Source organism: Betta splendens, chromosome 6 (genome assembly GCF_900634795.4).
Source record: "Betta splendens chromosome 6, fBetSpl5.4, whole genome shotgun sequence".
NCBI lineage: Eukaryota > Metazoa > Chordata > Actinopteri > Anabantiformes > Osphronemidae > Betta > Betta splendens.
In genome coordinates, this window is record NC_040886.2 from 17,832,997 (window position 1) to 17,860,142 (window position 27,146).

The 27,146-nt window shown below is 43.5% G+C and overlaps 2 protein-coding genes across 4 annotated transcripts in view; one reads left to right on the forward strand and one right to left on the reverse strand.

Annotated features, from left to right (window-relative positions):
* cftr (CF transmembrane conductance regulator) lies at positions 1-21,131 on the reverse strand. Of its 2 annotated transcripts, none has more exons than XM_029154056.2 (27): positions 20,991-21,131; positions 18,143-18,253; positions 16,207-16,318; positions 15,251-15,466; positions 14,653-14,742; positions 13,663-13,826; positions 13,432-13,557; positions 12,908-13,154; positions 12,716-12,808; positions 11,409-11,585; positions 11,141-11,332; positions 8,576-8,670; positions 8,176-8,262; positions 7,181-7,970; positions 6,973-7,101; positions 6,850-6,887; positions 6,475-6,749; positions 6,289-6,368; positions 5,856-6,006; positions 4,569-4,796; positions 3,683-3,783; positions 2,915-3,145; positions 2,114-2,269; positions 1,728-1,817; positions 1,317-1,489; positions 485-590; positions 1-403 (listed from the first exon to the last, which is right to left on the reverse strand). In XM_029154056.2, the coding sequence occupies exons 3-27, from the start codon at positions 16,270-16,272 to the stop codon at positions 188-190; spliced, it is 4,317 nt and encodes a 1,438-aa protein (XP_029009889.1). In that variant the 5' UTR covers positions 16,273-16,318; positions 18,143-18,253; positions 20,991-21,131; the 3' UTR covers positions 1-187. The 2 variants fall into 2 exon arrangements, with proteins under 2 accessions (XP_029009889.1, XP_040926969.1); XM_041071035.2 differs by lacking the exon at positions 20,991-21,131 and adding an exon at positions 19,040-19,886.
* The window catches only part of asz1 (ankyrin repeat, SAM and basic leucine zipper domain containing 1), a 12,164-nt gene continuing 6,116 nt past the window's right edge, over positions 21,099-27,146 (forward strand). The window contains exons 1-4 of one of the 2 annotated variants that reach the window (XM_029154094.3): positions 21,099-21,232; positions 21,641-21,743; positions 22,019-22,234; positions 24,161-24,272. In XM_029154094.3, coding sequence (XP_029009927.1) covers positions 21,131-21,232; positions 21,641-21,743; positions 22,019-22,234; positions 24,161-24,272 — 533 coding nt within the window. In that variant the 5' untranslated portion in view covers positions 21,099-21,130. The remainder of the gene's footprint in view (positions 21,233-21,640; positions 21,744-22,018; positions 22,235-24,160; positions 24,273-27,146) is intronic. The other variant, XM_029154096.3, reaches the window with a different exon arrangement.

Consider the following 27,146-nt stretch of genomic DNA (forward strand, 5'->3'; position numbering starts at 1 on the left):
TGTTATTATTAATGTCCTATTTATTGTGGGTTATCACATCCATCCATACAGGAATTATATTAAGAATTATTACAGTACATTGGTTTGATAAAATATAAAAATTAAAATTAAAAAATTTGGGACATTACGGTCTGACTTTGTGTAACAGGCAGGTTTTATGTCCGTGTGTGTCCGTGTGTGTGGCCGACTAGAGGCGAGTGTCGTGGACGTCGTCCTCGGCTTCTTCGGGCAGCGATGAGATCTTGCCCGTCTGCGGCGGCGCCCTCTTGCTGGAGTTGAGGCGGTGAAGTGGTGGGAAGAGATGGAGTCTGTCTGCAGGGCTCATGGCCTGCTTCAGGTGACTGGTCTCATTTAACAGCTTCTGGATGGAGTCGTAGCTTTTCATGGAACTGCCTTCAATCATCTGGGTCACGACAGCAGAACGACAAATATAAGAAAAAATAAATCACACCACTAAGTTTATCAGCAAAACCCCAACACTCACCAGGAAAGACTGACACTCCAGCAGCGGCTCCACTCTGTGTTCTGACAGGATGACGGTGCAGCGAGAGAACGCGTGCTTAAGCGTTTTCCGTAGAACCTGCAACGTTCTGCTCTCACAAACATGCACATATGGTACCACACACACACACACACACACACACACACACACACACACACACACACACACACACACACACACACACACACACACACACACACACACACACACACAATCATCATCAAAGGCAGCCTTGTGAAATGCCAACACATCAACCAGACGTTCTCCTCCCATGAAAAAAAAGGCAGTGCTCTCCCTTAGGCCAAACTAGATTGCTAAATTTATGCTTAATTTACCACAAACCCCTCTGCACATATGGTAACACACACACACACACACACACACACACACACACACACACACACACACACACACACACACACACACACACACACACACACACACACACAGTAGGTCAGAGCAACTGTAAGCATTGCAGATTGTCACCATATGCAGTGGGAGGAACATTGCACATTACATTTGGGTGGTCAATGCACCGAGTGTGTCATGACCTCATTTCACAGACACAAAAACAACACACACGCATCTTAAACCGTTGATACTTGCAGGTCATTAATAATTGTTTTAGGCTTCTTTATTGTGCCTACGTGCCTCTGAAAGCCAAAGAAATGCATGTTTAATGTGAGTGCAACTACTGAGCCATAAATGCACCTGATGGAGCGGATAAACAGGTGCCTGCGCTTGAAAACAGCTCCATATAAAAAGGTGCACAGAGCCTGAAACACAACAACAGCGTCTGAGCAGTAATACTGACATGGGGTCGAGGTACGCCGAGGGCTCGTCCAGAAGCAGAATGCGTGCCTGGCTGAGGATGGAGCGGGCGAGGCAGAGCAGCTGCTTGTGTCCGTTGCTCAACACGTTGCCTCCATCCTCCAGCTGGAAGTCCAGCTTGTCAGGAAACTGCTCAATGACTGACTTCAGACCCACCTGACACACACACACACACACACACACACACACACACACACACACACACACACACACACACACACACACACACACACACACACACACACACACACACACACACACACACACACACACACACACACACACACACACACACACACACATATTGAATGCCACCTTGTTACTAAAGCAAAGACCTCATTTAGTTTTACCCTGGTCTTAAACAAGCCATAAACAACTCAAAACAATATCACACCTCCTCAGCGACCCTCCATAGCTCTTCATCACTGTGACGACCGTGGGGATCCAGGTTCATCCGGAAAGTTCCAGTCAGAATAAAGATTTTCTGTACAAGACACAAACCGTTTAAGTCTAATGGTCCCACTGGATTAGAGGAATTAAACAGCTAAAAGTAAACAGTAAACATTATTCTGATTAGATGTTGATGACATGTTTAAAAGAATGTTCCCATCTGACAAAGGATAAACGGTTTGTATGTTGTTATTACTACTACTATACAGTAGAAACCTGAGTAGCTTACAACAACATTCAGAATGTGCATTTCACAGGTCCTACTACTTCATTGCAGGGCTTCCTGATCTGATCTGGGTTCTAACACTCATCCTGCTGAAAGGCTGCTACCTGTGGGACAACTCCAAAGGCCTTTCTCCAGGTGTGCAGAGAGACGGAGCTCCAGGAGACGCCGTCGATGGAAATGTCTCCATCTGTGGAGGCGAGACGCAGCAGCGCTGACAGCAGGGTGCTCTTACCTGAACCAGTTCGGCCCAGTAGACCCACCTACACAAACAACCAGCACAATGCTTTACTTTGAAGTAAAAGCTGAGTGGACTCTTAACACGGTGCTGCCTGGGGGTGTTTAGAAATCTAAACGTTCTGTCCTCTCTTCTGCAGAAACAATTAGCTTGTTTAGCCAGAAGCCAGAGAGCAGCTAATGTGACGAGGCTAAAGTGCTGACACTTGCTGGGCTCTGCCGTCCTCTAGGATTTATTATAACGAGCTCACACTGATTAGAATTACTGCCAGGCGCAGAGAAAGGCAGTCGCCAAATGCAGCACAAATTCTCCTTTCACTCAGAGAAATTAAAGTCATTAAGGACCAAGCTGCTCTAAATTATACAAGTAATGACTAAAATGACTGTTTTTATTTTCTACAGTTAGTTGTGATTTTGTCTAATGTCTGTCAAATGACTACAAACAACTCTTTTCACAAGTCGTTTGCCCACGCAGCACATAATACGCATTAAAGCAGCTTGATACAATGAGTTGTCAGCGTGTGACACGCTGCCTTCCTGTTGGCTAGCATGCCACCGTGTAATAAACTGTGGCCTTTTAATCCCAGTGCAGCTTGAGGCCTGATTCGAGTTTTGAGTTCATTTAAATCTATAAAAACAACGTAATAAAACAGGCTGGTGTCCGTACGTACACTCTGGCCGCCCTCCACGGAGAAGGAGATGTCACTGAGGACAGCGCGTCCAGCCTCGGTGTATTTGACGGTCAGGCCTTGGACGTCCATCTGGCCGTGACTCGGCCAGCAGTCATGGGCGTGAGGGTTGTCAATGACAAGGTCGGGGCCTCCTTTACCGCGGGATTTCCCCAGCAGTGGCTCTTCTGAGGGCAGGTCAATGAATTTGAACACTCGATCCACCGAACGCATCTAAGAGAAACGGAAAATGGATGTGCATTTCAAGCTCAGTAGACAATTCAATTACGATTACGCCTCTAAAGTAGTTTTGTTAAAAACATGAAGATACGTTAAATCTTTTCAGTTTTTCAGGTTTCAGCAACACTACATTTTGGCTGCAGTTGTTGAACAGGGACCATGGTGACGGAGGCCAAAAATGAAGACCATTAGATACAGTTACTCATAAGCAAACAATCACTGCAGTGACAAAATGTGCTGCACCAGATAAGATCTGGCCACAAAACAAAAGCTTCTGGACTTCAACAGGCAGCTTGTTTAAGGAGGTAAAAACGAAAGCATCATTTGAGAATGTTAAACAACCGATAATCAGGAACATTCATGCAGATCTGGGGGAAGAACAGGTGTTTAACAAACCTGTGCAGGTTTCACAAAAGCAAGTTTGTAATGTCCGACTAAAGGAATTAGTTGGGAAGTACTTTTACGCAAATTGGTGCCTAGGACCGTGACCCACATGATGACAGTGATTTGTGCGTTTGTGTGGATCAGTACCAGTCCGTCCACTGTGATGCTGGTGATGACAGCCCACTGGAACGTCCCCAGGATCAGCATGGCCAGAGCGACGATGATGCCGATCTCGCCCGGTTTGTTCTCTGTCAAGTTCAAAAATCAAAAAAAGAGCATCAGCTCTGTCCAGTCACACCTGCTCTCCCTCATGTCAGAGCGGCAGTCAGGTTGTGCAGCTCTGCCTCTAGTGGAAACTAATGAGCTGTGAAATGACCTTTAATCTGCTTTCAACATAAACACGCTATGACGTATCAACATGTGTTTGTGTGTGACTGTGCGCTCGCTTCCCCCCTCAATTCATATTTTTAAATAAACACACGCTTCCTTTTGCACATGACATTTTATACGATGGCATTCCAACAGTTCTGATCGGTTTTCACGGACAAACTGTCCTGTTATGTTTCTGATATCAGCCTCTACACACTGTAACACGCAGATAAGACAGAGGCTCCTTCACTTGATAGGTTCAGTGGAAATTAGGTGTTTAACCGCTTTACTGGAATGTCAAGCTGTGTGTTCACACTTTCTACAGTTATATCCTATTTTATTAGTGACTCAAACAAGTCAAACACTATTATTAATCATATTATGTACTGATTGATTCTTTAGTCTAATGTAAAGTGCAAGGAAAAGCATTTTTGGGAGCATGATTTTTCCAAAGGCTGTGGTTTTGATTGACGTGTATACAGAGGAGCCATCCTCAAGGAGCATAGACTGCACCTACACTGCACTGCAAGTATTCTAACATACAGCATCTGTATAATATAATGTAAAACATTCATTTAAACATACTATAAACAACACACTAGAAAACTTAATTCCTGCAGTGTATCCTACATCCATGCATGTAAACCTCTACCCCATTACTCACGGTTGGTTCCCACAGCAATGAAGGCAGCGGCAGAAAAGAACAGGACGAAGATCATGTCGCAGCGGAAGAGGAACCAACGCAGTGTAGCCAGGTAGTGGAACCAAGTGGCCGTGTGAGTGTTCAGCGCCTTGTGGAAGAGCATCTGAAAGTAAGTCTGACGCCCAAATGCCCGTATGGTCCATAAGCCCTTCAGCGAGATGATGAGGTGGGAGAAAATCGGGCTACGAGCTGCAAGACAGGACAAGATACATGTACTTATTAACGTGTTGCTGCCAAAGACGTGTGAATAAAAGAATTGTGGCTAATGCTGTTGGTGAGAACCTGTTTGAGAAGAAAGAAAGTCATTGGACCAAACAAACGTGATTCATTTGCTTAATCACTTTGTGATGAGGCATGACATAAGATAAAAGGTTGATGGAGGAAACGTGCCCAACGATGGGACAACACAACATGTGGCCTCAGCTCAATGAGAAGCAACTGGCAGAAAAGTCCCACTATAACGATAATGACCATCTGAAATCAAACAGTATTATAAAGCCTACATGTAAATGTGAATTGATAATTAGTTTTATAGTTCGCTCAGTTCTACGGCAGTAAGAGACACTTTATTTTCACAGATTTTGACTTTCATAGCATTTTGTCACACATGCTGCTCATAACAACAGAGGGAGTGACGACAGGATGGGGTTGGAGGAAATCCCGGCTCGGCTGGTCTCTCTGAACCCCACATGCCCTCTGGAAAATCCTCACCGTCATAACCCGCACACACACTCAACGACAATGAGTCCCAAAAACACAAAGTGGCATCTTCGTCAGCAGCACAGTGACCCATTTTCTACTGACTGCAGAAATCTGATCTGGTGTAAGAGCGTTTAAAATCATTTTTATATAAACACAATCTGATATCTTGTGCCACTTCCTTTAAGTGCTCCTGCCCATCCATCATCAGCTTCAACCCATCCTCGATCATGTTTTTGTTCTTCAACCTGACCTTTGACCCCCCGTCCGTCCCTGGGCAGTCCACCAGCAGTGTTATGAAGTTATGATTGTGGCGTCTGCCTGCCTCCCAGTCTCATTTCCTGTGTTTGCTTTATTGATTTTCCTAGAATGTTTTCACTTTTTCTCTTCCTGAATGTTTGACATTTCATCGTTGTACTTTTAAACATCCCTTCTTTTCATTGTTCACAGAGGTAACTATAAGAATCAAGAGAACTTTATTTAAAACAGTCTTTTATCAAATTAAAAAAACTCATCACATTAAAAACACACTCCTGTACATAAGTTTACCTTCAGCTTCTAGTAGTTTGAGTTGCTGCCCTGTTCGCAGGAAATACTTCCTCAGGATAACAAAGATGACACCCAACGGGATGGCAGCAATGAAGATGTATGGCTCCATAATTGACACGGTAAAGATGGCACCAGTAACAATCAGAGTGAGCTGGAGAGAAGAAAGAACCACAAGAAGAATACGATTGCACTTAAACAGCGTAAATATTTTACACTACACTCACTTTGTCTGGTGAACAGAATGAAATACAAACTATAGCGATAAAATGCTAAATTTGAGGACAGCTCTGTTTGCCCTATTCCAGGTGCCTAAACATAGTCCTAAACTATGCAAGAGTATTTAATGAACAAAAAAATCTTTTAGGACAAAAGGAAAAAAAAAACAACTATAAATGAACACTATCTCTAGGTCATGTATCCTCTGAATTAATACCTGTATGAGGTCAAAGAGCACCAGAGGCAACATGTCATCTATGGTTGCCATGTCCTTGGTGAATCTGTTCATGATCCTGCCTGGAGGAGAACAAAGTGAGCGTTTCAGTTAATTAATTAGGCCCTGACAACAGCTCTACAGAAACAAGAAGACTGCACGAGTGAATGGGGGCACAAAGAAACCCACCCGTCTTCATGGTGTTCAGCACGGCCATCGGGGCTCGCAGCACAGAGCTCAGCATCTGTTCGTGCAGTCTTTTAGACACCGTGAGAAGCGTGTGTACTAATGGCAGGCCCCTTAAAAATCCCAAAGCCAGCACGCTCTCTGACGTGGCCACGAAGATGTACATGATGTAGTACGCACTGGTGTATGTCACGATGACCGACACATGGACTGACGAGTTGGACTGCTGCTGGATGAGCTGGTTGGGGGAACGATTGGCGGGGTCACTGGAGATTTGGCTGGTAAAACAAGCAGAGAACAGAGACTCCAGAAACAGGTCCAGAATAAACTGTAACTGTCAGACAACCTGAATCATTGAAAATAAAATTTAATACTTACTGAGTAATAAAGAAAACTCCAATGACCGAACCAGCAACCTATTGGTGCAGGGAAACATCTCATTTGACTGATAAATTAAATAATAAATGTCCTATAACTCTTATAAAAGGAAAGTGACTTTACCTCAAGAACAAACACGAAAACGATGAAAATGAGAACGTAGACTAGGCTCCTATTTGTAGTGACGTAGCGTAGGTAAGTACTCCATGAGGTAGTTTCAAAGATGTTGTCGTGTTCATCAGCGAAACATTGCTGTAAACAGAAGTAATGCTCTGTCACTGTTAGACACACCCAACATGGAAGTGTGCATCGCTGCAGGAAGCCAGCCTACCTCCATGTCTTCTTCATCCACGTCTTCAGTAATGTGGTAAATGCTGTCCTTGGACAGGCGGCGGGCGTAAATGTCTAGCTCAGTCGCCAGGTCACACTGAGGCGTGACCGACAGCTTCCTTCTGAAGGATGACTGCATCTGCTCCCTGCGCTCGTGGCCCTGAGCGTTGGTGATAAATGCCAGAACAGACTGGCGCCGTGGCCCATTCAGATGTTGCAAGCCGTGGTGGAACAGGTTGCTTCTGGGGAGAACCTCCTCCACTTGATCATCCTCAGGGACCACAGAGAATTTCCTTTCGGGAAGTTCACAGACCCCGTTCTCTGGTGGTGGGGCCGGGGGGGTGGCAGCGCTCTGCTGGGAGTTCCCGATAAAGGAAAACTTGCGGGCAGCTGCCAGGGGACTCAGGATGAGTGACTGCTTGCGTTTTTCTGGATAGCCATCACTTAAAGGTTGGCCCGGGGGTCCAGAGAGAATGAGCGGCGCCGGGGGCTGGCGGAACGACTGGCGAACGGGCTCTGGGCCCCGGAAGCTGGCCGTCTCATCAACGGAGACTCTGCGAAGAGTTTCTGTCAGAATGGAGCTGCGACGCTCCGCGTTGATGTTGTCGTAAGCTTCCAGGCCGAGGAGGAGCGAGCTGAAGTCAGGACGCTGAGCTTGCAGCTCTGAGAAGGTGCCGTAGAAGTAGCAGACTCCATTGTGCAGCAGGAGGATTTTGTCTGCTCGTTTAAGATGCTCCAGTTTGCTCGTCACCACAATACGAGTCTTGGAGGCCATGAGTTTACAGACGCACCTGTGTAGTGATACATACATTACAGAAACAGTTGATCTACAGATACAGATCTTTGGTTCTACAACTCCTCATTTGTCTGACAGTTAAACAGAGTATAGTTAGTGTTAGTTAGTTTATATTTATCTGGCTACTAGAAGTAACTTTGCACTTGAGTCCCACCACCCCCACCAAATACGCATGAAAGAATCTCTGTTGCGATACGCACTTCTCAAAGATCTCTTTTTCTGTCACAATGTCCAGGTGGGTGAAAGGTGCATCAAGGAGGTACAGGTCAGCATCTTTATACACAGCCCTAAGGCAAAAAGAGTCAGAAACACAACACATGAAACCTCATGATGCATTTAAATGTATGAAAAATGCTTCATAAATTAGCATTCAGCGCTAATGAAATATTAAAAATGAAGTAAACAAGGAAATAATCAAAAACTAGGGCACTATTGTTTCTATAGAGGCAGTAATTGGGTTAATCAGGTACAGAAATTCCAAAGAATACATTCATACCAGAAGCCAGAACATAATAATAGCCACAACAATAAAAGGCGAGATTTAATGGTAGAGCAATAAATTAATATGAGCCCTAAAGAAAAGGCAGACAAGCAGAGTACCTGGCCAGGCTGAGACGAGCCCTTTGGCCGCCGCTGAGCGTGACCCCTCCCTCCACAAGGAGCGTCTTGTCTTTCTCAGGCAGCAGGGCAAAGTCCTGGAGAGGGGGAAACGAAGGGCAAGAGGGTCAAACATACAGCAGCTAAGCCTGGTCACCCACTATAGAATGAAATAACCCTGCTCTCTAATGCCACAGCACCTGATTCAACTGTTAAAACGTCATGGCACATAAACGGCCTTGACACCACTCAGGGAAAGAGCCACTACAAAACAGCAGGTCTTTCCTGTAGACTGGTCATTACCTCCCAACACTGGACAAGGAAACAAGTTTTACAACCAATAAATAACACACGTGAATATGAGAAGCTCGCCTTAACCTGCAAAGATACTTAAAGCAGTAATAAATTAGAAGTATGACTGAGTCAAATAACCATAAAACAGGCAGACAACCACTCAGATAGGAACGAGGCCAATATTTATCAGGACTTGGAATAAATCCTTGAATAATAATCAGTCTTCACACGGTTGGGAACAAACACTGTCATCTGAAGTATTGCCAAAGATATTAAATCCTAAATACCTGTGAAAGGGTTTTTTTTCACTTGAGAAACCTGAAAACTGTTTTTCATTCAATCAGGATGTTGACAGTTTTAGTTTATGGCCCTGGATTTGGTGGTTTATAGACCTGTACTGTAACGTGCGTCACATCCATTTTTTCCTCCCACCTTTCCTGCCTTTCATTTCTACATGGGTATCAGGGTCCCATCCGAATGAGCCTGAGGGAAACAGCTGCCAAAAGCTGCACTTACTTACAGCCCACTTAATATTTTATGTTACCTAAAATATTAATTCAATGACTGTCATCATTAAGGTCAGTTTGCAGCAGAAATGAGACATATCAAAAGGAAAATCTGAGACAAGTAAATAAATTTACAAAAAAGGGAGAAACAGAGTAAAAATGAGGCTTTGCTCATGTCTATAGCGAGTGTAATGTGTTTGCAACAAAGCAGGTTTAAATTAAATAAATGATAAACATCACACGACACAGACCACAGCAGGGCTAAGCATGTGAAGGATGCCACAAGCAGAGACTGTTCATGTGGTGAGACAGCCACATCAACAAGGATGACGGGACAGTAGTTAAAGCCTCCTACCTTCTGGACGGCAGCCTCCACTGTCCCGACAGGAGAGCACAGGGGACCAAGTTAACAGGTTAACAACTCGTAAAACAAGGCAGCGTAGTAAAAAGACGCAAACAAAAAGCACCTGCCGAGCCGGTGGGAGGACCACCCACAGCCGCCGGGCGCTTCAATAGTGAGGAATTACAGTCACTAGCTCACGAGACGCCTCGTCTGTCTGAAAAAAGGCAGCTGTAGTTGTCAGCGTCTGTCCAGGTTGTGGCATTTCTTAGCACCATCCTCATTTAGGTCATTTCTAATGTTCTAGAGACGCCTTTAAACTCCAAGCAAAATCATAAGAACTCAAACATCACATTTATCTCACTGGGCCACAGATAAATGATGATTAACCTTTATTTTGAAAATGACTACAGAGATAGAACTAGATACATAATTAAATATGTGAGCAACACTCAAGACATCACAGTATTAATGATGATGAATGATTAAAATACCAACACAACAACTACATGTGCTGTAAAAGCAATGCAGACGTTGCAAATATTTTAATTATGGATTTTCAGTTCCGGTCTAAGTTTCCTAAATTGTCATCTTTCTGTCATCTCCCGAAGAAAGGAGACTAAACGTTGCTGTTAAGCTGATCAAAGGACGCAGGGTAACGTTTCTGTGCACAGCAGTGACTCCTACCCATACTGCTTTTGTTTTGTCACTTTCATTGACACCTCAGGTCACATCTCATGACTTTCTCCATGACAAACGAAAGGCTGGTCTTTACACAGAGACGTCAAAAACTGGACGCAGCTTTGTTTGCTGCGACAACACATTTGTCAGAGTCCTCAGTGTAAATATTTAAGCTTTCACCTTGTGAACTTCTGCAATGGTTTCAGTATAAACAATACAGCGTAGTTAAAATATGAACATTATAAAAAGGTCAGACACTTGTCAGGAGATATCATAAACAGCTAATCTGGTGTAATGTGAACCATCACTGTATATTATCACACGTGTCTAGAGTTTTAGCAGGAACACTTCAGTTAATATAAAGTCTCAGGCCAAACACAGGTGACGTCTGTCACTGGGAACCAACCAGCTCATATTCCCTTCTACTGATGAGAGATTTCCATGGTAACAGAGGGGGGCATTATTCTACTGAGGGGCTGTCGCTCAACAGTGAGTCTTATGAGTGCGTTAGTGTGTCTGCACAAAACTGAGAAAATGCCACTGCATGTGTGTCTTTGTGCAAGCTGGGGACATGATGAGGAGTAAATGTGGAGAAGAAACTTGAACCTGAACAGACATCTGAGCAGAGCATGAGACCAAAGAGCATAGCAGGATGGGGACAGTATTCAATAACATCTCAAACTTACTGCACTTTTCTGTGGCTACAAATGACAGACCTCACGTGTACTAAGGAATGAAGGCGCGTACCTCTTCCAGCTGGCAGGCCTTGATCACAGACGTGTATCGGTACTCGTCGTAGGTCAGGCCGAACAAGATGTTGTCACGGATGGTTCCAGGCATGATCCACGCTGTCTGTGGTGAGAAGGAGATGCGCCCGCTGTGTCTGATGGTCCCCTCTGATGGCACCAGCTCACCCAGGATCATCATGAGCAGGGAGCTCTGGAGGATGCGCATGATGCAGTGGCACTTACTCTATGAACCACACGCTGCTGCAGTAATGACTTCTGAAACGTACCTTTCCTGAGCCGGTGGATCCAGCTACTGCCAGCATCTTGCCCTTTTCCAGGTACAAGCTGATGTTTTTCAGGACGGGTGTGACGTACAGGTTGGTGAAGAAGATGCCGGCGTCACCGTTCGGGTGTCCGTTTGCTTTGTTCTCCTGCTTGATCTTCTCAAACAGCTCACCAATGCCCTTTACAGACATCAGCGTGGTTGGCACAGAGTTTACGCACCGTGCAACAAGATCAAAGATGACGCGCCACGCTTCCCTGTTCCCCATGTCTGCACGACATGCACCTCATTTGTATTTGGTTTACACAACTGACATTTTGAGGCTGAACATGTCAATCAGCTGCTTTCAGACACTGACGCCAGAACAAACTGGTGGTAAACAGATTTTTCGCCACAACTGTATTATTTGTCTCCACGTGTCACAGTCACTGCAAAGATTAATAGACGACACCCCGCTGTGCTTGACGAACCAGCTCAACCATTGACCGCTGTGGTGTTTTATGGGTCACCGTTCCTCTAATACTGTGGCTCACTGTGGTTTGTGTGTGCGATTCTCATTCTAATGAGTTGACGTTCACTCAGTCAGGAGTAAAGAATGGAGACGCCCCTCCCATTCATCTGCGAATGGGAAGAGACGAAGGCAAGAGGAGAATGTGGGAATTAGGAGACGAACACCTCAGAGTCAGTGTTCCCAGCAAAGTCTAGTGACAACAACAGGATAATTAATTATGTAAAGGGTCAGATGGAAAAAACAGAGCTGGACATTTGTTTTCTCACGGTGTCCGGTGGTCAATGAATCACACCTGTGTTTACAGCAGCTGCCTATAGACAAGATTAATCTGTCCACTCCCAGTGATGGTGAGGAATTAACTATTATAGTAGTTACTCATGCTGCATGAGCAGGTTGCTGTTGACAAGCCATTGCATGGTAACATACCATAACCAACGGCTAATAATTACTGTTGTGAGTTGAGGTTTGTTGAATGGCCTTAGACGGCAGGAGGGGTTATGACTGACTCATCGGAACCAGCGTGTAAATCATGCAGTGAGTTTTGGCTGTGTGGACGAATTAAAGCTTCATGGGAGAGTGGCTGAGAGCAAAGAGCTGCCATTAACTCTAAGCTTGAGTTCACCAGAAGACATGTGTTCGTTCGCTGGAAGAGGGTTCTTTGCTGTGATTAGAGTAAATCTTCGACTATCAGACTAGATTATGACCGGACTATGACCATGCCAGTATAATCTGTGCCATTCAAGACAAACATTGGCTGCCACTGTACAGTATAGTACAATCTGAATACAAAAAATACAAACCTCATCCCATGATGCAGACACGTTGACAAGCTCCACTTCGGTGGTGGTTCGGTTGTACTCCAGCACACAGTATTCTTCTTTCATCAAGAACTCCTAAAGAAAACGAACACTGTATTGTGCAGTATGCTCATCTGCTCTGGGCCAACATTGTGTCTCACTAAAAGAAATATCACTAATCATCTGTGAGCTCACCTCAATCTTCTGGACCAGTGCCAGCGTGTCGTACCACATCTGTATGGATCCTGGCAGCTGGCGCGTGAGCGTCATTCTCAGCACCATGCAGTAGGAGGCTGTGGTGAAGATACGGCGCAGGTTGATAGATTGAGTCAAGACATAGGGTACGATCGCTGACACGATAGCCAAGATGGCGGAGAAGAAGTATGCAGCGCTGTAGAAGTAACGCAGAGAACCAATCTTCCTCGTCAGCGTCATCTCGTCTCTAACGATGGAGAATAGAGAAACAAGTGGTGATAGGACTTTTACACCAGGTAATTGAAGTATTTACTGGAACATTTATGGAGCAAGCTAAAATTTGTTCAGCTACAGTAAATGAGTCTTTTTGCCCTTAATTAGAAATAGAAGACTGACTGAAATTTAAACATTTAAAGCACAACCAAAATCTAATAAAATGATTTTGATGTTCATGATTGAAGCATGTCAATCTTTCTTGATGCGAACACCAGATACCTTTAACTTAAAATTGTTTAAAGTCTTACTGTCTGATGTTCTTAATGATGGTCTCCATCACCTCCTCCCACCCATACGCCTTCACAGAGTGAATGTTCTCCACAATTTCAGTGGTGAGAGCCAGGCGGCGGCTGATCAGTCCTGCACGCTTCACCCTGTTTACAGGAGACAGTTTAACCTCATTACAGACTTGCTGCATCCTCACACTGTGTGTTTATACATTATGCATTATGTCAATGTGGGTGTTGTGACTCCTGTACCGGTGGGGACCCATCTTCTGCGACAACCAGGCCTGTATGATACCCAGCAGAGTGAGAGCGGCCAGCGCACACAAGCCGTACATCTCGATCAACTCCCAAATCAGACCCACGCACAGTATGCACTGCAGGGGGGTGATCCACACAAAATGGGCCAGACCCAGGCTCTGAAAGGCACACACGGTTCACCATGATGATGCTACTGCTCTGTGAACACAACTACAAGACACAGCATTACCTTAATTTATCAGTGCAATATGCTACTCATGAGTCGTGCGATATTAACACGTACATTCATCTCCACACCTGCAAAGATATGTAAAATATGACATATTCTTAGTGATTGTATTTACTGTTTTTTGCTTTTATATTCTATTTTTGAGTGGTTCCTTCATTTTATTGCATTGTTGCCTGAGTGTTAACCTGCACATGACAAATAATACCAACCGGAATCTGAGGTAAACTTTTGACTGATTGGGACTAAACAGGTTTGATGTTTTTGGGGTAGTGTAGGTAAAGCGCTGTCGCTGAGCTCCAGGTGTACAATGTATTGTACTGAAGAATCAACTTTCATCTGCTCAGAACTCCGCTGATAAAGCTCTGGTGTACTGCCAGTGACAAACTATTAAAACTCCCCTTGGTCCTCTCACCTGTAACCTCCCCCCTTTCTAACACGAAAACAAACCAGACTAGATAACGCCTACACTCATACAGAGAGACAGGTCACATCCAAGCCGGGTGATAATTGTCTGAAAGCAGGTAGCAGAGTGTTTCAAAATTCAACACCTGATTGAGACCAAGAGAAACACACACAAGTGTATTCACTGACGTGTTTGGAGGTATAAACACTAGATCAGAAAGCATTCTGATGCACTTTTATCAAGATAGAGTGAAAAATAAAGCAGGAGAAATCTGCATGAACACATTAAAAAGTGCAACAACAAAGGTTTTTAATTTATCAGGAAATATATCAGGAAAAAGTGAACTTCTCACCTCATCCAGTTTGTTGAGGTGTGCAGACATCAGACTGACCAACTGACCAGTGCTGATCTTATCCAAGACTCGGCTGGATAACTTCAGGGTCTGAAAAGTTTAAAGGTCAGGGGTCAATTACAGCACAAAGAGAACGTGAATTGGAGGACAGGAAGCCAGTGACACGCGGAAAGCGTTGCAACACAGAGGCTGTGAACTCAAGTGAAATGTGAGAAACCTTCTGGGAATGTTCAGCCATGCATGAGATACAAGGTAGAAGCATTTAGCTAATGATAAAAAGAAAGTTCCCACAAAGTGAAGCTTTTAGCAGCCAATAAATGACACCTTTGTATCAGCTTGATTGTTTTGTGTTGTAGTAGCAACTTGTGACAGCAGATGTTAAAAGCAGGGCTTGTTGGATTCATGTTCTTTGTACCATCAGTTAAATGTTTGGCCCAGGACCATAGATTATTTCCCCCATGAGTAGAAATAATACTATTTCCACATTTCTGTACAATGATGTCAGATATTATATTAAAGTTTTGGTGAATAAAAGAGATAAGTGCACAAGGTCCAAAAGAAAGACCTAAGTCCTACACACAAACTGCACTCCTCTTACCTTCTTATATATGAGACTGAAGATGGCAATTCGAATCTGCATGCCCAGGTGGTGCAAGCCAAAGATGGCCGGCTGCAGCAGGAGGAAGCGCGCGGTGAAGAGGAGACAGAGGCCCAGGGCCAGAAAATATCCCTGTCTGCGTTCTGCAGCAAAGAAGGGGTCGAACGAGGCAATGATTCGACCCAGAAGCTGTGGCTGCACTGTCTTGGAAGCCTCCTACACCGAGAGATATGGCAGTCAAACGGATATGTATTTAATACACTCTTACATTAACGGACTTCAGAATTAAGCCTCTTTTAAAGGTGCAACATTAAATATAAATCTTGATCATCTTCTAAACTAATATTATAATTATACTCCTTTGAAAAGCTTTGTTTTCTCCTATACATCTCTAACATAACAGGCACCACCGTTGCCATAGCAACCACAACAAACTGCTGCTGTGGCCTACACAACCGGTGTCGTCATCACATAGGTTGTGACACTACAGCGCTACATTGTGAGGCTGTTGGGACGACACCGTGGCTCCTTGAAGCCACACAAACCACACAAACAGTTCACACATGCAGGTGGAGCTGGCGTTGAAAAAGCATAGCAGCAAAAAAAAGAACGAGGCAATGCTCCAGTGACAATCTGAGTGTTTGTGATGATAGGAAAATATATTTGTTCATATGTATCTTACTTTACTATTAGAACAATGAAGTGCCTTAATAAATGAAAGACACAAAGCAAAGAGTCAGATACTATATTTTCAATTTTATAGTTTAAAAGGGAGAATATTAAATAGTAGCTATTGTTTTTTTGTCAGGGCAAATTGAATACTTTGTGAGATTAGATTTCAATCTAATTACCTAAATTCACTGTAAATGTGTCTTAAATGTCAGATGAATGAAGGCGTCTCCATCTACACCTGTGACCTGCATAGCTCTCTTGCCTCCAAACAGCGGCAGACTCACCCCAAGCCAAAGGAGGACACCATAGATGGCAAAGGGGCCAAAGAAGCACCGGGCCAGAGCTCTCATCAGCTTCGGCTTGTTCTTGGCAGATGCCACCTCTCTGTCCCATTCTCTATAAAAAGAAAGACGGCATTACCACACTGAGTTGGAGGATACCACGTCCACCACCCACCGCAGCTTTCAAGAGCCTCAGGCTGTATGCAGCCCTGGAGAGGAAGCAGAGCTTATACCGATATATTATTAGAAGTCACATCAGGTGCATGCGCTCAGTCTTTGTATGTATTTCATCTTATATTAAGTGTTGTTTTTGTACACATCGACATAAATCTGTTAGGTTTCTCACTTTTGCTTTGTTTCTGTGAAACAAAGAGAGGAAAAGATTTGAAAAGCTTGGTGAAAGAGCATCCTGTTTCCAAGTGATCCTAAACTTCTGGACTACTTTAATGCCCCACTTACAGGGTGTCTCAGACACCCCTTAAAAGCCAATGGCAGACTGCTCCTGTAGGACCAGCTTCCAGGTCAGGTCCCTCTTTTCAGTGTGCAGCTGCTGGTCCAACCAACATGTCTGTGTGTTGTTTACCAGATCTTTTCTTTTCTCTCTATCCCCTCATCTCAACAGGTTGCATCCGAGGGCCGTGCAGTCAGGTTCTGCTGAGTGATTCTTTTATTAAAGGCAGTATCTTCCTAACCTGGTTCAGCAGCAACATGTCAAGATTAGCATTGTTCTACATGAACACATCCAAGAATTCCTTTAGAAAGAGACCATTCTCGTCTTTAAATCTAATCTCAGTGTACTTTACTAATTTTAACATAGCATAACTAAATGTTTAACAAGCCAGTGAAGGTCACTGACATAAACTGACCCAAGCAGCTAATGAAGAGCTGATGGGAAACAACATGTTTTTATAGAAGGTAAAGATCACATTCCCAGAACCCCCGTTTGCTTGATTCAAATAAAGCAAGCCAAGAAAGGACTGCTCATTCATCACCCTGTGGACACTGGGGCTTTGTAAAGGTCGCCTTTTTAACACCCATGTACATTTACTGGTGAGTTGGCACCATTCAGCATGATACAGACCTGGGTGCAGGGCCATGCAATGCCAACGTGGAACACTGCTACAGTACATGAGTAATTCATCTTTGGCAGGAAATCTAACTTTCAGGCATTAAACAAAAAGTAAAAAACACATTTAACATTCAAAGGCAATATTTGCATCCTGTTTTTACTCAGCTCAAACATAAAGAGAGGAAAAGATGTGTCAATGCATGTAAAAGTTATGTAGAAACATGTATAACAAGTTAAAAGATGGACAGACATTTGAATTATTGCCTTTGGTTTTAAGGTGTGATCACAAACACACCAATGACATGTTGCTAAATGCAGCAGATTAAACACTTCTGACCTTTACACTGCCTCTGGAGCCCTTTTCAGGAATATTGAAACAAAAATACACACTGTTGGGGACCTGTAGCCTTGAGACAAAGATGGGGAAAATATCCACACACGGCAGAAATCTCTAAATTAGACGTGAATTACGCATTAACATGAACAAGAGAAGGAGGCAGCATGTTAACAGACAAATAATAGTCTGTTGTCATCACATTTATTTCCTTGGACTGACTGATAAATCTGTGTTCATTCAAAGCTGTATTACACACAAAATTGCTTATAAATATAATGTGACGACTATCAGACAACTGTTTTTGGTCTACCTGAATATGCAGCTTTACAGTCTATGAGATAATGAACAGTCAATGCGCATTCAGAGCAAGAAAATACTTATTTAATTGTACAAGAAAACACACACACAAAACGTGTATAATTTGCTTATTACCTCTAAATGTGCACAAACAGTCAGAGCATTTGCACAACTCAAGAGTCCATGTGCTAAGGCAACCATAAAATAAGATTTAATAAATAAAACCTTGCACAAACCTTTCGAGTCTCTCAGAGAGGTTGTCAGCCAGATCGAAAGAAGGAGCCTTATACACGTCTGTCAGGTCCAACTTCTTTTTGAAGCCTTTCCTCAGCAGTGGTGTTGTCCAACTGCACAAAAACCACAGATCAGATGGCTTGTTGGGCATCACCTGAGGCAAAGGACCTCCCTGAGGGTTCGTTGGCAGATTCAGTGCAACATTTACAAGCACTCACTATTTGATGACTTACAGCACATGGTTCATTTCTGGAACCTGTCAAATGACACCATGAACATGCAGAGCAATCACTCAGTTGGGAAAGTGTGGTTGTGGACGGACAGAAGCGCGTGGTCCTACAGTACAAGTCATGGAAGGAGTCCACTTAATGACAGCAGAAACTCCATCCAGGGTGAAAACCGGCTGTCATCACTTGGATTTTCTCATCTCTTCAGGAACTGAAGAGATAGGTTTAGAATGTCTTGCAACATAAACTAATGTGAACGTTCTTCAACTAAAGCACGTTCTGTACGTCAAGCATAAAACAATGTCAGTAATGTGCTTTAATATGAAGGGCTGCTGCCTCGCTTCACAAATAAAAGGATCTCCACCTGACTGTGATTTGCGGAAGCTCATCAGAGCTCAAACTCGCACCTACTGCAGCAGCGTAGCCGTAAAAAGGCGCTGCGGTCATTAAGACTAATTGTTCAGAGGAAACACTGTGAAATATCGTTTTAATCAACTGACGCTACACGATGAAAACGGTGCTCAGCAGTGAGACAAAAACAAGACTTCAGTGGCTTCATCACGATCCGCTTCCCAAGTTTCACAGCTGATTCAGCCTCCAAACCAGACACGTTAAAGCCTAAGCAGACCTGGCGTCCAGAACCGCGACCCTCGCGAAACCAACGCAACTCACCAGAAGAAAAACCTGGAGAGAAAGTTCGCCTCTTCCACCGGTGACTTCTGCATCCTCAGTGCAGTTCGTCTCTGTGCACCTGAGTCGTCTCCGCGCGTCGCTCACATGGGCGTCCGTTCCGTCACCGTCTCCGGCGCGCTCCGGTTTCCCCTCCGGTAGATGGGGTGTTCTGTCACCGTCCTCCCCAAAGAGCACGGCCGATGTGCGGATGCTCCCGTGGCCCCACGCCTCTGGCTCTGCGCGTTTCAACGGGACAGTCCATCCTTTATGGGCCGCGGAGACGCACGTCATTTCCACGCTGACCAGCACAGGTTGCAAAGTGTGACCACACGGAAAAGCTGGACACGTAGGGAGCAACGGGAGTCCACGGTGTGTGGGCATCAGTCAATACTAGATTAGTTACTGGTTACTTTCTGCTGACGACATTTGCCTTAGTTTAAGTTGTGACAGAAAATACATGAATGGAAACCTGACTGAATAAAGGTTTGTCCCCTCTTTCCTAAGACATGTAAAACTATAATGGAAATTTGTGCAAAGTAACAGAAAATCTCATTTTTCAAATGTGCACTCCCTTAATTCAAAATTCCAATAAATATAATGGAAGAAAAAAATAAGCGTTTTATTTATCAAAAGGTGCTACTGGACTTCTCCTGAAGGCTTTTTTATTATTTCACTCCAGTCTGCTGCCTCCATCTCATTAACAAGACAGTAGAAACACGAGACGTCTAAATGAACTTGAAACTTTTTAATCAGTTTCAGATTATGCTCAGTTTCAAGACAGGGAGGACCAACCACTCCCCCCGGCATTCCATGAGGGAACAAAGATAAAAATGTGAAGATCAAAACACCAGCTATGTCTTCAAACTGCTCAGTGTGTTGCATTTAATTAAGAGTGACAAGAAGTGCAGTGAGTTAAGAGCAAACAGGGTCAGACACAGCACAGACAGTGGCACTGGTGGCAATAAACTAGAATACAGTCAATAAAACTTCACAGTACATATGTGGGTACTAAAGTCAGAGAAGACAGTTATAAGCAGTTCTGTAATGGACAAGTACTCTCTGCCCACATCTAACAACTCTAAGTCAGGGAGTCAATTCATCTTTAGATTATTTTATGTTTTCACATGTAATGATTTGAGTAGGAAACAGAATAAAAAGACAGAAGGTAAAGCTAATGAGAGTGAATATCACGAGGGCCCATTACTGCCTAGTACACGGAATAAGAGCGACCTCTACTGGACACTCACGGTTCTTTTCATCCAGACGCACTTTTGCCTGCTAAACTGGAAACCACTTCCCCCATTAGAAAAAAATAATAAAAAGAAAACATCGGTGGAAATAAATAAAACCAAACATAAGCTTATTCACATTTTAACTTCACTTTGAGAGAAAATGAAAATTGCCAAAGTAGAAGGTTCATATCATGCAAAGTTTTACACTTGTGTTCCCTCATAAAGCTAGAAATACGCTCACAGACAGATGCTCTTACAATAAGATACCTAATAATAATCTAATTACCGTACTTCACCCAGAACTGAGCTGTGATGAAGGATCCAGTGTGTAGGGTTCCACCTTAAACAGCAGCCAGTTTGAAGGTCACGTCTGGAAGCTACATTTGATGGACAGATGTCTTTAGTTAAGACAAATGAGGTTTAACAGGTGTTTGAGGGATAAACCAAAGACAACACGTTTTATTCCATTAAAGACTATATTTGCACTTATACGCGGGACCAGCGTCGTACAAACAACAGGAACATCCGTGGAACCCGTGAACATTAGCTTGAGAGCTAAACGTCAAGTGGCTAACGCGATACCCGCTTAAAACATTAGCTAACTGTAAGGCTTGACAGCCGCCAGCCAGCGCAGTGGTTGGAACGTTGGTTCGTTTACTGTGATTACGCGGTAGCATTAGACATAAAGCAAATTAAAATAAAAACCCCTCTCTACTCACCAGCACACAGCGGCGCTAGCGTCATGTTCAGGCTAAATGTCCGTAAGCGGCCTGTTGGCGCGGCCGCACGCTAAAATCTGCCTCGTGCGCCAGTGTCCGCGCCGCCCTGTCACCTGTCACGGAAGCTAACGGACGGAACCATGGCCGGGGTCGGCTTTCTGGACTATGCCTTCGCAGCTGGAGACGAAAGCGACGCCAGTAATGACGACTGGGACATCGGGTGTTCGGATGCCAAAATGAAGGTTTATGCGCGTGTTGGAACTAAACTGAGCGTTAGCTAACTTCACCGTCCCATCAGCGTTATCTTCAGGCTAAGCTAGTGTTCGTCTCCTTCCTAGCTAGCAGCTTTGTAATACAGTTAGACAACTTAGCTAAGAGTTTATTTTTATATATACAATAAAAAACATACTTTCGTCGCACTTCACTTGCTTTTTCCAAACCACAAAAATGCGCAGTTTACTCATAAGTAAAGTGTAATATTACAACTGCAACACGTTTGTTTCAGCTAAAAGATTCAAGTAGGTCTGAGGTGCAAAAATCACCAGTCAAAATCTTACTTATTCGACCGCTTGTAATTTGTGCTCATTCATTATATAATAATGTAGACTCTCCCTTTGTTGACTACATCGTCAGTATTTCCCTTTTTGCAGGTCGTGGAGGCTGTTGTACCGCATGCAGGCAATGGAGAGTCACGGTTTAAAACGGCCATTCGTCAAGGAGACGCTGGGACCGTTGAGCAGCTGTTGGATGAAGGCAAGAACGTTTTGTTAAATGATATAACTTCACAGGTCTCTATGAGCAATCGGTTTATAATTCACTAAACGTTTAAGTGAGTCAGTAATTACAACTTGACATTTGTTATCGCCATATCTCTGCCTAACTTTGGCAGTTACATTGTAGATGCACATATTTCCATGCAGTGGAGGAGAAAACAGGGATGCTACTTGCAATTTACTGTTTTTCTGCATTGCTGATGAAACGTAACGTGCATTTTAAGGTCTGTGACTTGTTCTTTTTGCTGTGCACAGGCGTGGATGTGGAGACGAGGCTTGACGGAGATCGGACTCCACTGATGTGTGCCGTTGATGTGGCGAATTGTGACTTGGCCAAACTGCTTCTGGACAGAGGCGCCAGCGCGAACTTTAGCAAAGGTCCGATCATCAGGCAGATGAATGTATTGGTGGTTGATGTCATGATCCATGTCATGAAGGCGCCGCTGACCTTTCTGTCATCCCTTCTTTCAGGTGCATTGCCTAATCAGATAGTGACTAGCCAACACCATTACAATGCTGCCTTCCAGCCCTCATATCTAACAGCCATTCCTAATCTTCCTGACTATCCCTGTTGCGTTGGTGTCGAGCTATGCTTCCCTGTGGCACCTTGTTTTAATTTCCTAACCAGGGACAGCCACAGACAAGTGAACCAATCAGGCCTTCGCACCAATATGCTTCATCTGACATTACTTAATTTTGATGACGCCAAAGAGGAACTCTTTCAGATACACACCACTAATCCCTTCAGTTGTTTTTAGTTCATACACATTGCACCCCCATCCCAAAGCAAGTAAAATTGAAGGCATCTGTTGCATTGAGGTCAGTCTGGGTAAAATAAGCATGAGGGAGAACTCAACTGTGTTAGAAATTTGTATTTCTATTCACATAAAACCACAAATCCTGTTAGAAAAAGAACACTTGTAGCGTATGCACTACACCATTACTGCTGTAGTTACCATTCTTAATTTTTCTGGTTATCTGCCAGAACCCATCTTGTGGGTCTGGGAAGTCCCCACACCCTAGTATGGACCCACAGCTCGTGGTAATTAATTCTCTGTCCAGAATGTGAAATTAAACTGCATGTGACTGATTTTAAAAGGGGACTTGGCATCTGATGCTTAAGGCAGGTGAAGGAAACAATTAAACACGGGGATGACGTGGGGTCATGTCCTGGTGGCGTTTATCCAAGCAGCGAGGCCGAGCCGAGGAATGCATGAGTGATTGATTACGGCCATCTAGCTGTTGTCATACTCTCGTACCAGTTCTCAGGCCTCCAGATTTATTTACTCCAGTCCACTGTAGACGCAAACCAGTCAGTCTGGTTTATACCCACACTCCCATACTGTAAACACACGCACACTTGCACACAGATATTCTGCCAAACATGCACAAGCACAGAGACCTTCATACAGATGTAGAGGTATGCACGCACGCACACATACAGGAAAATGCACAAATACACATAGATGCATATTGTGATAGACACAGGCTGGGGACTGGGTCACTAGCGGAACAAAACAGGAATTGAATGTGTTTCCTCGAGTCTCAGTCCAGTCTTATCAGGAGCAGATAAGGAGGCCGCTCCTCTGAAGTCACTAGGCCAATAAAAGCTGCCACATTTCCTGATGCCAGATAAATGGTTATCCATCTCCATCACCCTGTTCTCATCTTAGATTTGTTTTTCTCATTACAGTATGCTGTATGACATCATTGCCCCATTGTTGAAAAAATATTCACTGTCAGTGGTTATTGTTCCAGTTCCATATGCTGATGCACCACCATCTAGTATTTTTAAATCAGCTAAAAATGGTGCTCTTTTGAATGAAAGAGTGACGACTGCTGGGAGCTTTTATGACATCAAGGTCTTGCATCTGCATCTTTATTGTACTGTAAATTGTAATTTTATTATACTACAGTAGACATAGTAGCCACCTCATCAGCTAGTAATATTTACAATCTGTGCTGACTGTTCTGGAAGTTGCGTTATGTCCTGCACCCTCAAATGATTTATAATATTATGGAGCTGCTGCTTCTTTTAGTAAGGCAGATCGTGTGCCTTTGTGCGTCAGTTTTTCTTTAAAAGAGTAGCACCAAAATCACAAACACAATCATTCCAAGAGCCATTCAGTCCCATAGTACAGGGTTTAGGTCACAGGCTACAGTCTTTTTTTAAAGTCTTTAAATGGCTTCATCCAGCTGCAGTGTCTGTCTCTGTGGCTTTAACTACATGTTCAACACATTTTTGGTAATAATTCTTCCAGTGTTCATACCTCCACAATTTGTTTCTGGCCTATTTTATTTTGAAAAAATCAAGCTAGAAAAATAATGGGCATCTAAAACTTTGTATAAAAAATATACTGATGATTCACTTTAGGACTAATGCCTTCCTGCCCACAGATTGCTGGACAGTGCTCATGGCCAGCTGTACCGCTTCTGCCAGTGAAGACAAAATTGCACGGTGTGTGGAGCTTCTGTTGTCCAGGAACGCTGATCCCAACATGGTGGACAGGTGAGGAGGGAATAAACAGATGTGTTTCAGGTGAAAATGTTTATGGGAATTTCCATCATATCTCAGTTTATGTATGGTAAATAAAAAGACAGAAGTGAGTAGAACAGAGGAAGAAGAAACTGAATTACTGGATCAGATTTCCTTTGATGGCTGTAGTTAGACTTGCTGCCATGTGGTAGCATTGTGCACCACAGTCCTCCATACTGTGTGTGCCTGTGTTGTTTGGAATGTCCTGTTATGGCATGTGCATGTACAGACGGGTATCAGACAGACAAACAAGCACTCAAAGTGTAAGAGGTGGCCGGGAGGATTTTAGAAGCCTTTGTACACACTTTGATGGAAACCAGCAAGCGTAGTTAGAAATAATTGTAGGTGATATTGTCCCAGGCAGCTTATTCAGAGTCGCTCGACAGAGATCAGCTGAAGCTGGATAATCTCAGATATATGAAAACTGGAAAAGAGGTTGCACATTCTTTGGTAAATGGAGTGATTCAAACATTGCTCTAAAGGTTTTATTTCCATATTTCTTGCCCTGGTGAGCAACATGACAAATATCCTCCTGTGGAAAAGAATGAAGAGAGATTAGTCTTATTGCTTTTTTACCGTTACCATATGTGGATATTTGCCGTGTCAAAGTGAGGATGCAGCCCCCAGTGGCTTACTTGTTTAGTTTTCCCTAAATCCACTGCCACTCAAGCAGTGCAAGTATGCGATTACATGCACGACACACATTGCTTGAAAACCCCCCTGATGGCACACGTGGAACTGCTGTAGTGTCAGAAAATTGATTGGTTCCTTCCCAGACAAAATATTTGAGGAAAGGTAACAAGACACAGCAGGATGTAGATGAGGGGAGGTGGTCGGGAGAAGGGGCCAACAGCTCACAACACCCAGAGCAAATGAAGAGTATGAGGTTCATGTGGGTACGGAGGATAAACCTCCTCCACCTCCTCATCGCCTCTTACGTCTGAATATCAAACCAGTGATTTACACCAGCTGCTCGTCCCTTTGTCCTAATGTAAACACACATTCTCTGCCATTCTTCAAAGTCCTGTAGGAACGCGATGTGGGGTCCGTTGCCCACATTTGTCCCATTTTTAACTTGCTATGTGTTGTTGTGACATTCAGGCACATTTTCTGTGGCTTTTTCCTTTTTATATTTGTACAAGTGTCTACTTCTTAGTTTATTCTGACGTGATTTGAATCAAGCAGGCATCTACATAACTGGAAACCGATTTTTGCTTGGTGCATTGTTGAGATTTTATCCGTCTCACCTACTTATGGACAGATGTTGATGAGTTTGAACCAAAAGGAAATGATTAGATAATTGGATTATAGTCTCCCCTTTAAGTAGTACCACATCTTAAATGTTTAATCAGCCACTCAGCCTGTTTAAATATAGAAAACATGTCACTGGTTGACAAACATGTTTAAGATAAAGGGTATAGGACCATGTCAGAGCTGCTTGTTGTGCAACTACAGCTGCAACAATAATAAGGAAGTCCTATGGATGCGCACAGAGGATTTAAATAATCCCAAATTGAGCAGAATGTCAGAATGAAGAGTGGACAAAGTGCTGAATATTCACACTGATTATACCACTGGACTCAGATGTAGGCTTCAGGCAGGACTTCACTCTATGGCCTAGTGTAAAAGCTCCGTAGGGTGTTTTGACAGCCCGCCTGTTTGGTTTAAGTTAGTTGAGTTCTGAGCCTAGCATTGTCCTCATGATGCCTGATCCCAGATCCGCCTAATTTTCTCACAGCCCTGGTGCCTGAGTCTTATCAAACGGTAAGAACAGAAACAGCAGTCATCAGTCATCTGCAGGGCACTCATTGAACTTGACTTTCAGTGGTGGAAATAAGTGTGAGAGATTGTCTGTTTGCTTTGCTACAGTGAGTCAGGTGTTTAGGAAGTCGTTACTCTTGCTGTTCTGACACCAGGACCCATGTTATCCCTGAGCCGTCTGTATATCGATCAGTCATATGGAAACCTGCCAAAGCTCAGCACACAGATTGAGTGACCTTGGTGTCAAGTCTCGCAGCTTATCCACCTTTGGGAAAGCGAAGTAACAAAGGCATAAAAATAGAAATTAATGACTAACCCGCCCATTCTTCGGTGTAAAAGAGGAACAGACCTGCCGATGTGTGCAGAGGAATATGAATATCATCATTTGACTTTAGTAAAATAGAACATTAACTTTACTTAAGACAGATGCATCTGCATATTGGTTTTATGGAATTTTCCACACAAATTCACAGCTGTTAATCAAACACCACTTTGCAGAGCTTTCTCTGCTCCTGCAAAGCAGAGACTACAGCATGTGGGTTGCGATTTAAACAAATGGAATTAATTTAGGAAAATACAATGAATATCTTACTGCATATAGATCTAACATGTTGCTGTTGGATGAAAGAGAACTTGGGTACTTGAGTCATTGAAATGAGGGTTATTAATAATTACACCACGGTTCATAACTCACCCACTGCATCAGTTGGTTCGTTTCTCCTGTGCAATATTCATATGCAGTAATCATTCTTAGGACCCTGTACACTTCATCATCTTGTATTGTGTTGTACTGAATATGATGAATATGATCTGATGCTATGTTTCAACCCTGTACTGTCGTTGTGAGACACACTTTCCGCACTGTAGGAAAATTAAAGGCCTTCTTATTCTTATTAATGAGGGTATTGTGCATTTTTGCACCCTTGCTGGTCTCATGGGGTTTTTAGTTTATACAATGGTTACTGTGTTTGTTCAAACCAGACTCATTGAGTCTTTATTGTTGGATGTTTGGAGTTTTCCATTTTTCTCCAATGTTTTTAGAAATTGTTCGGCATGTTCCATGCAAATAGTGCATCCAGCTCTGTT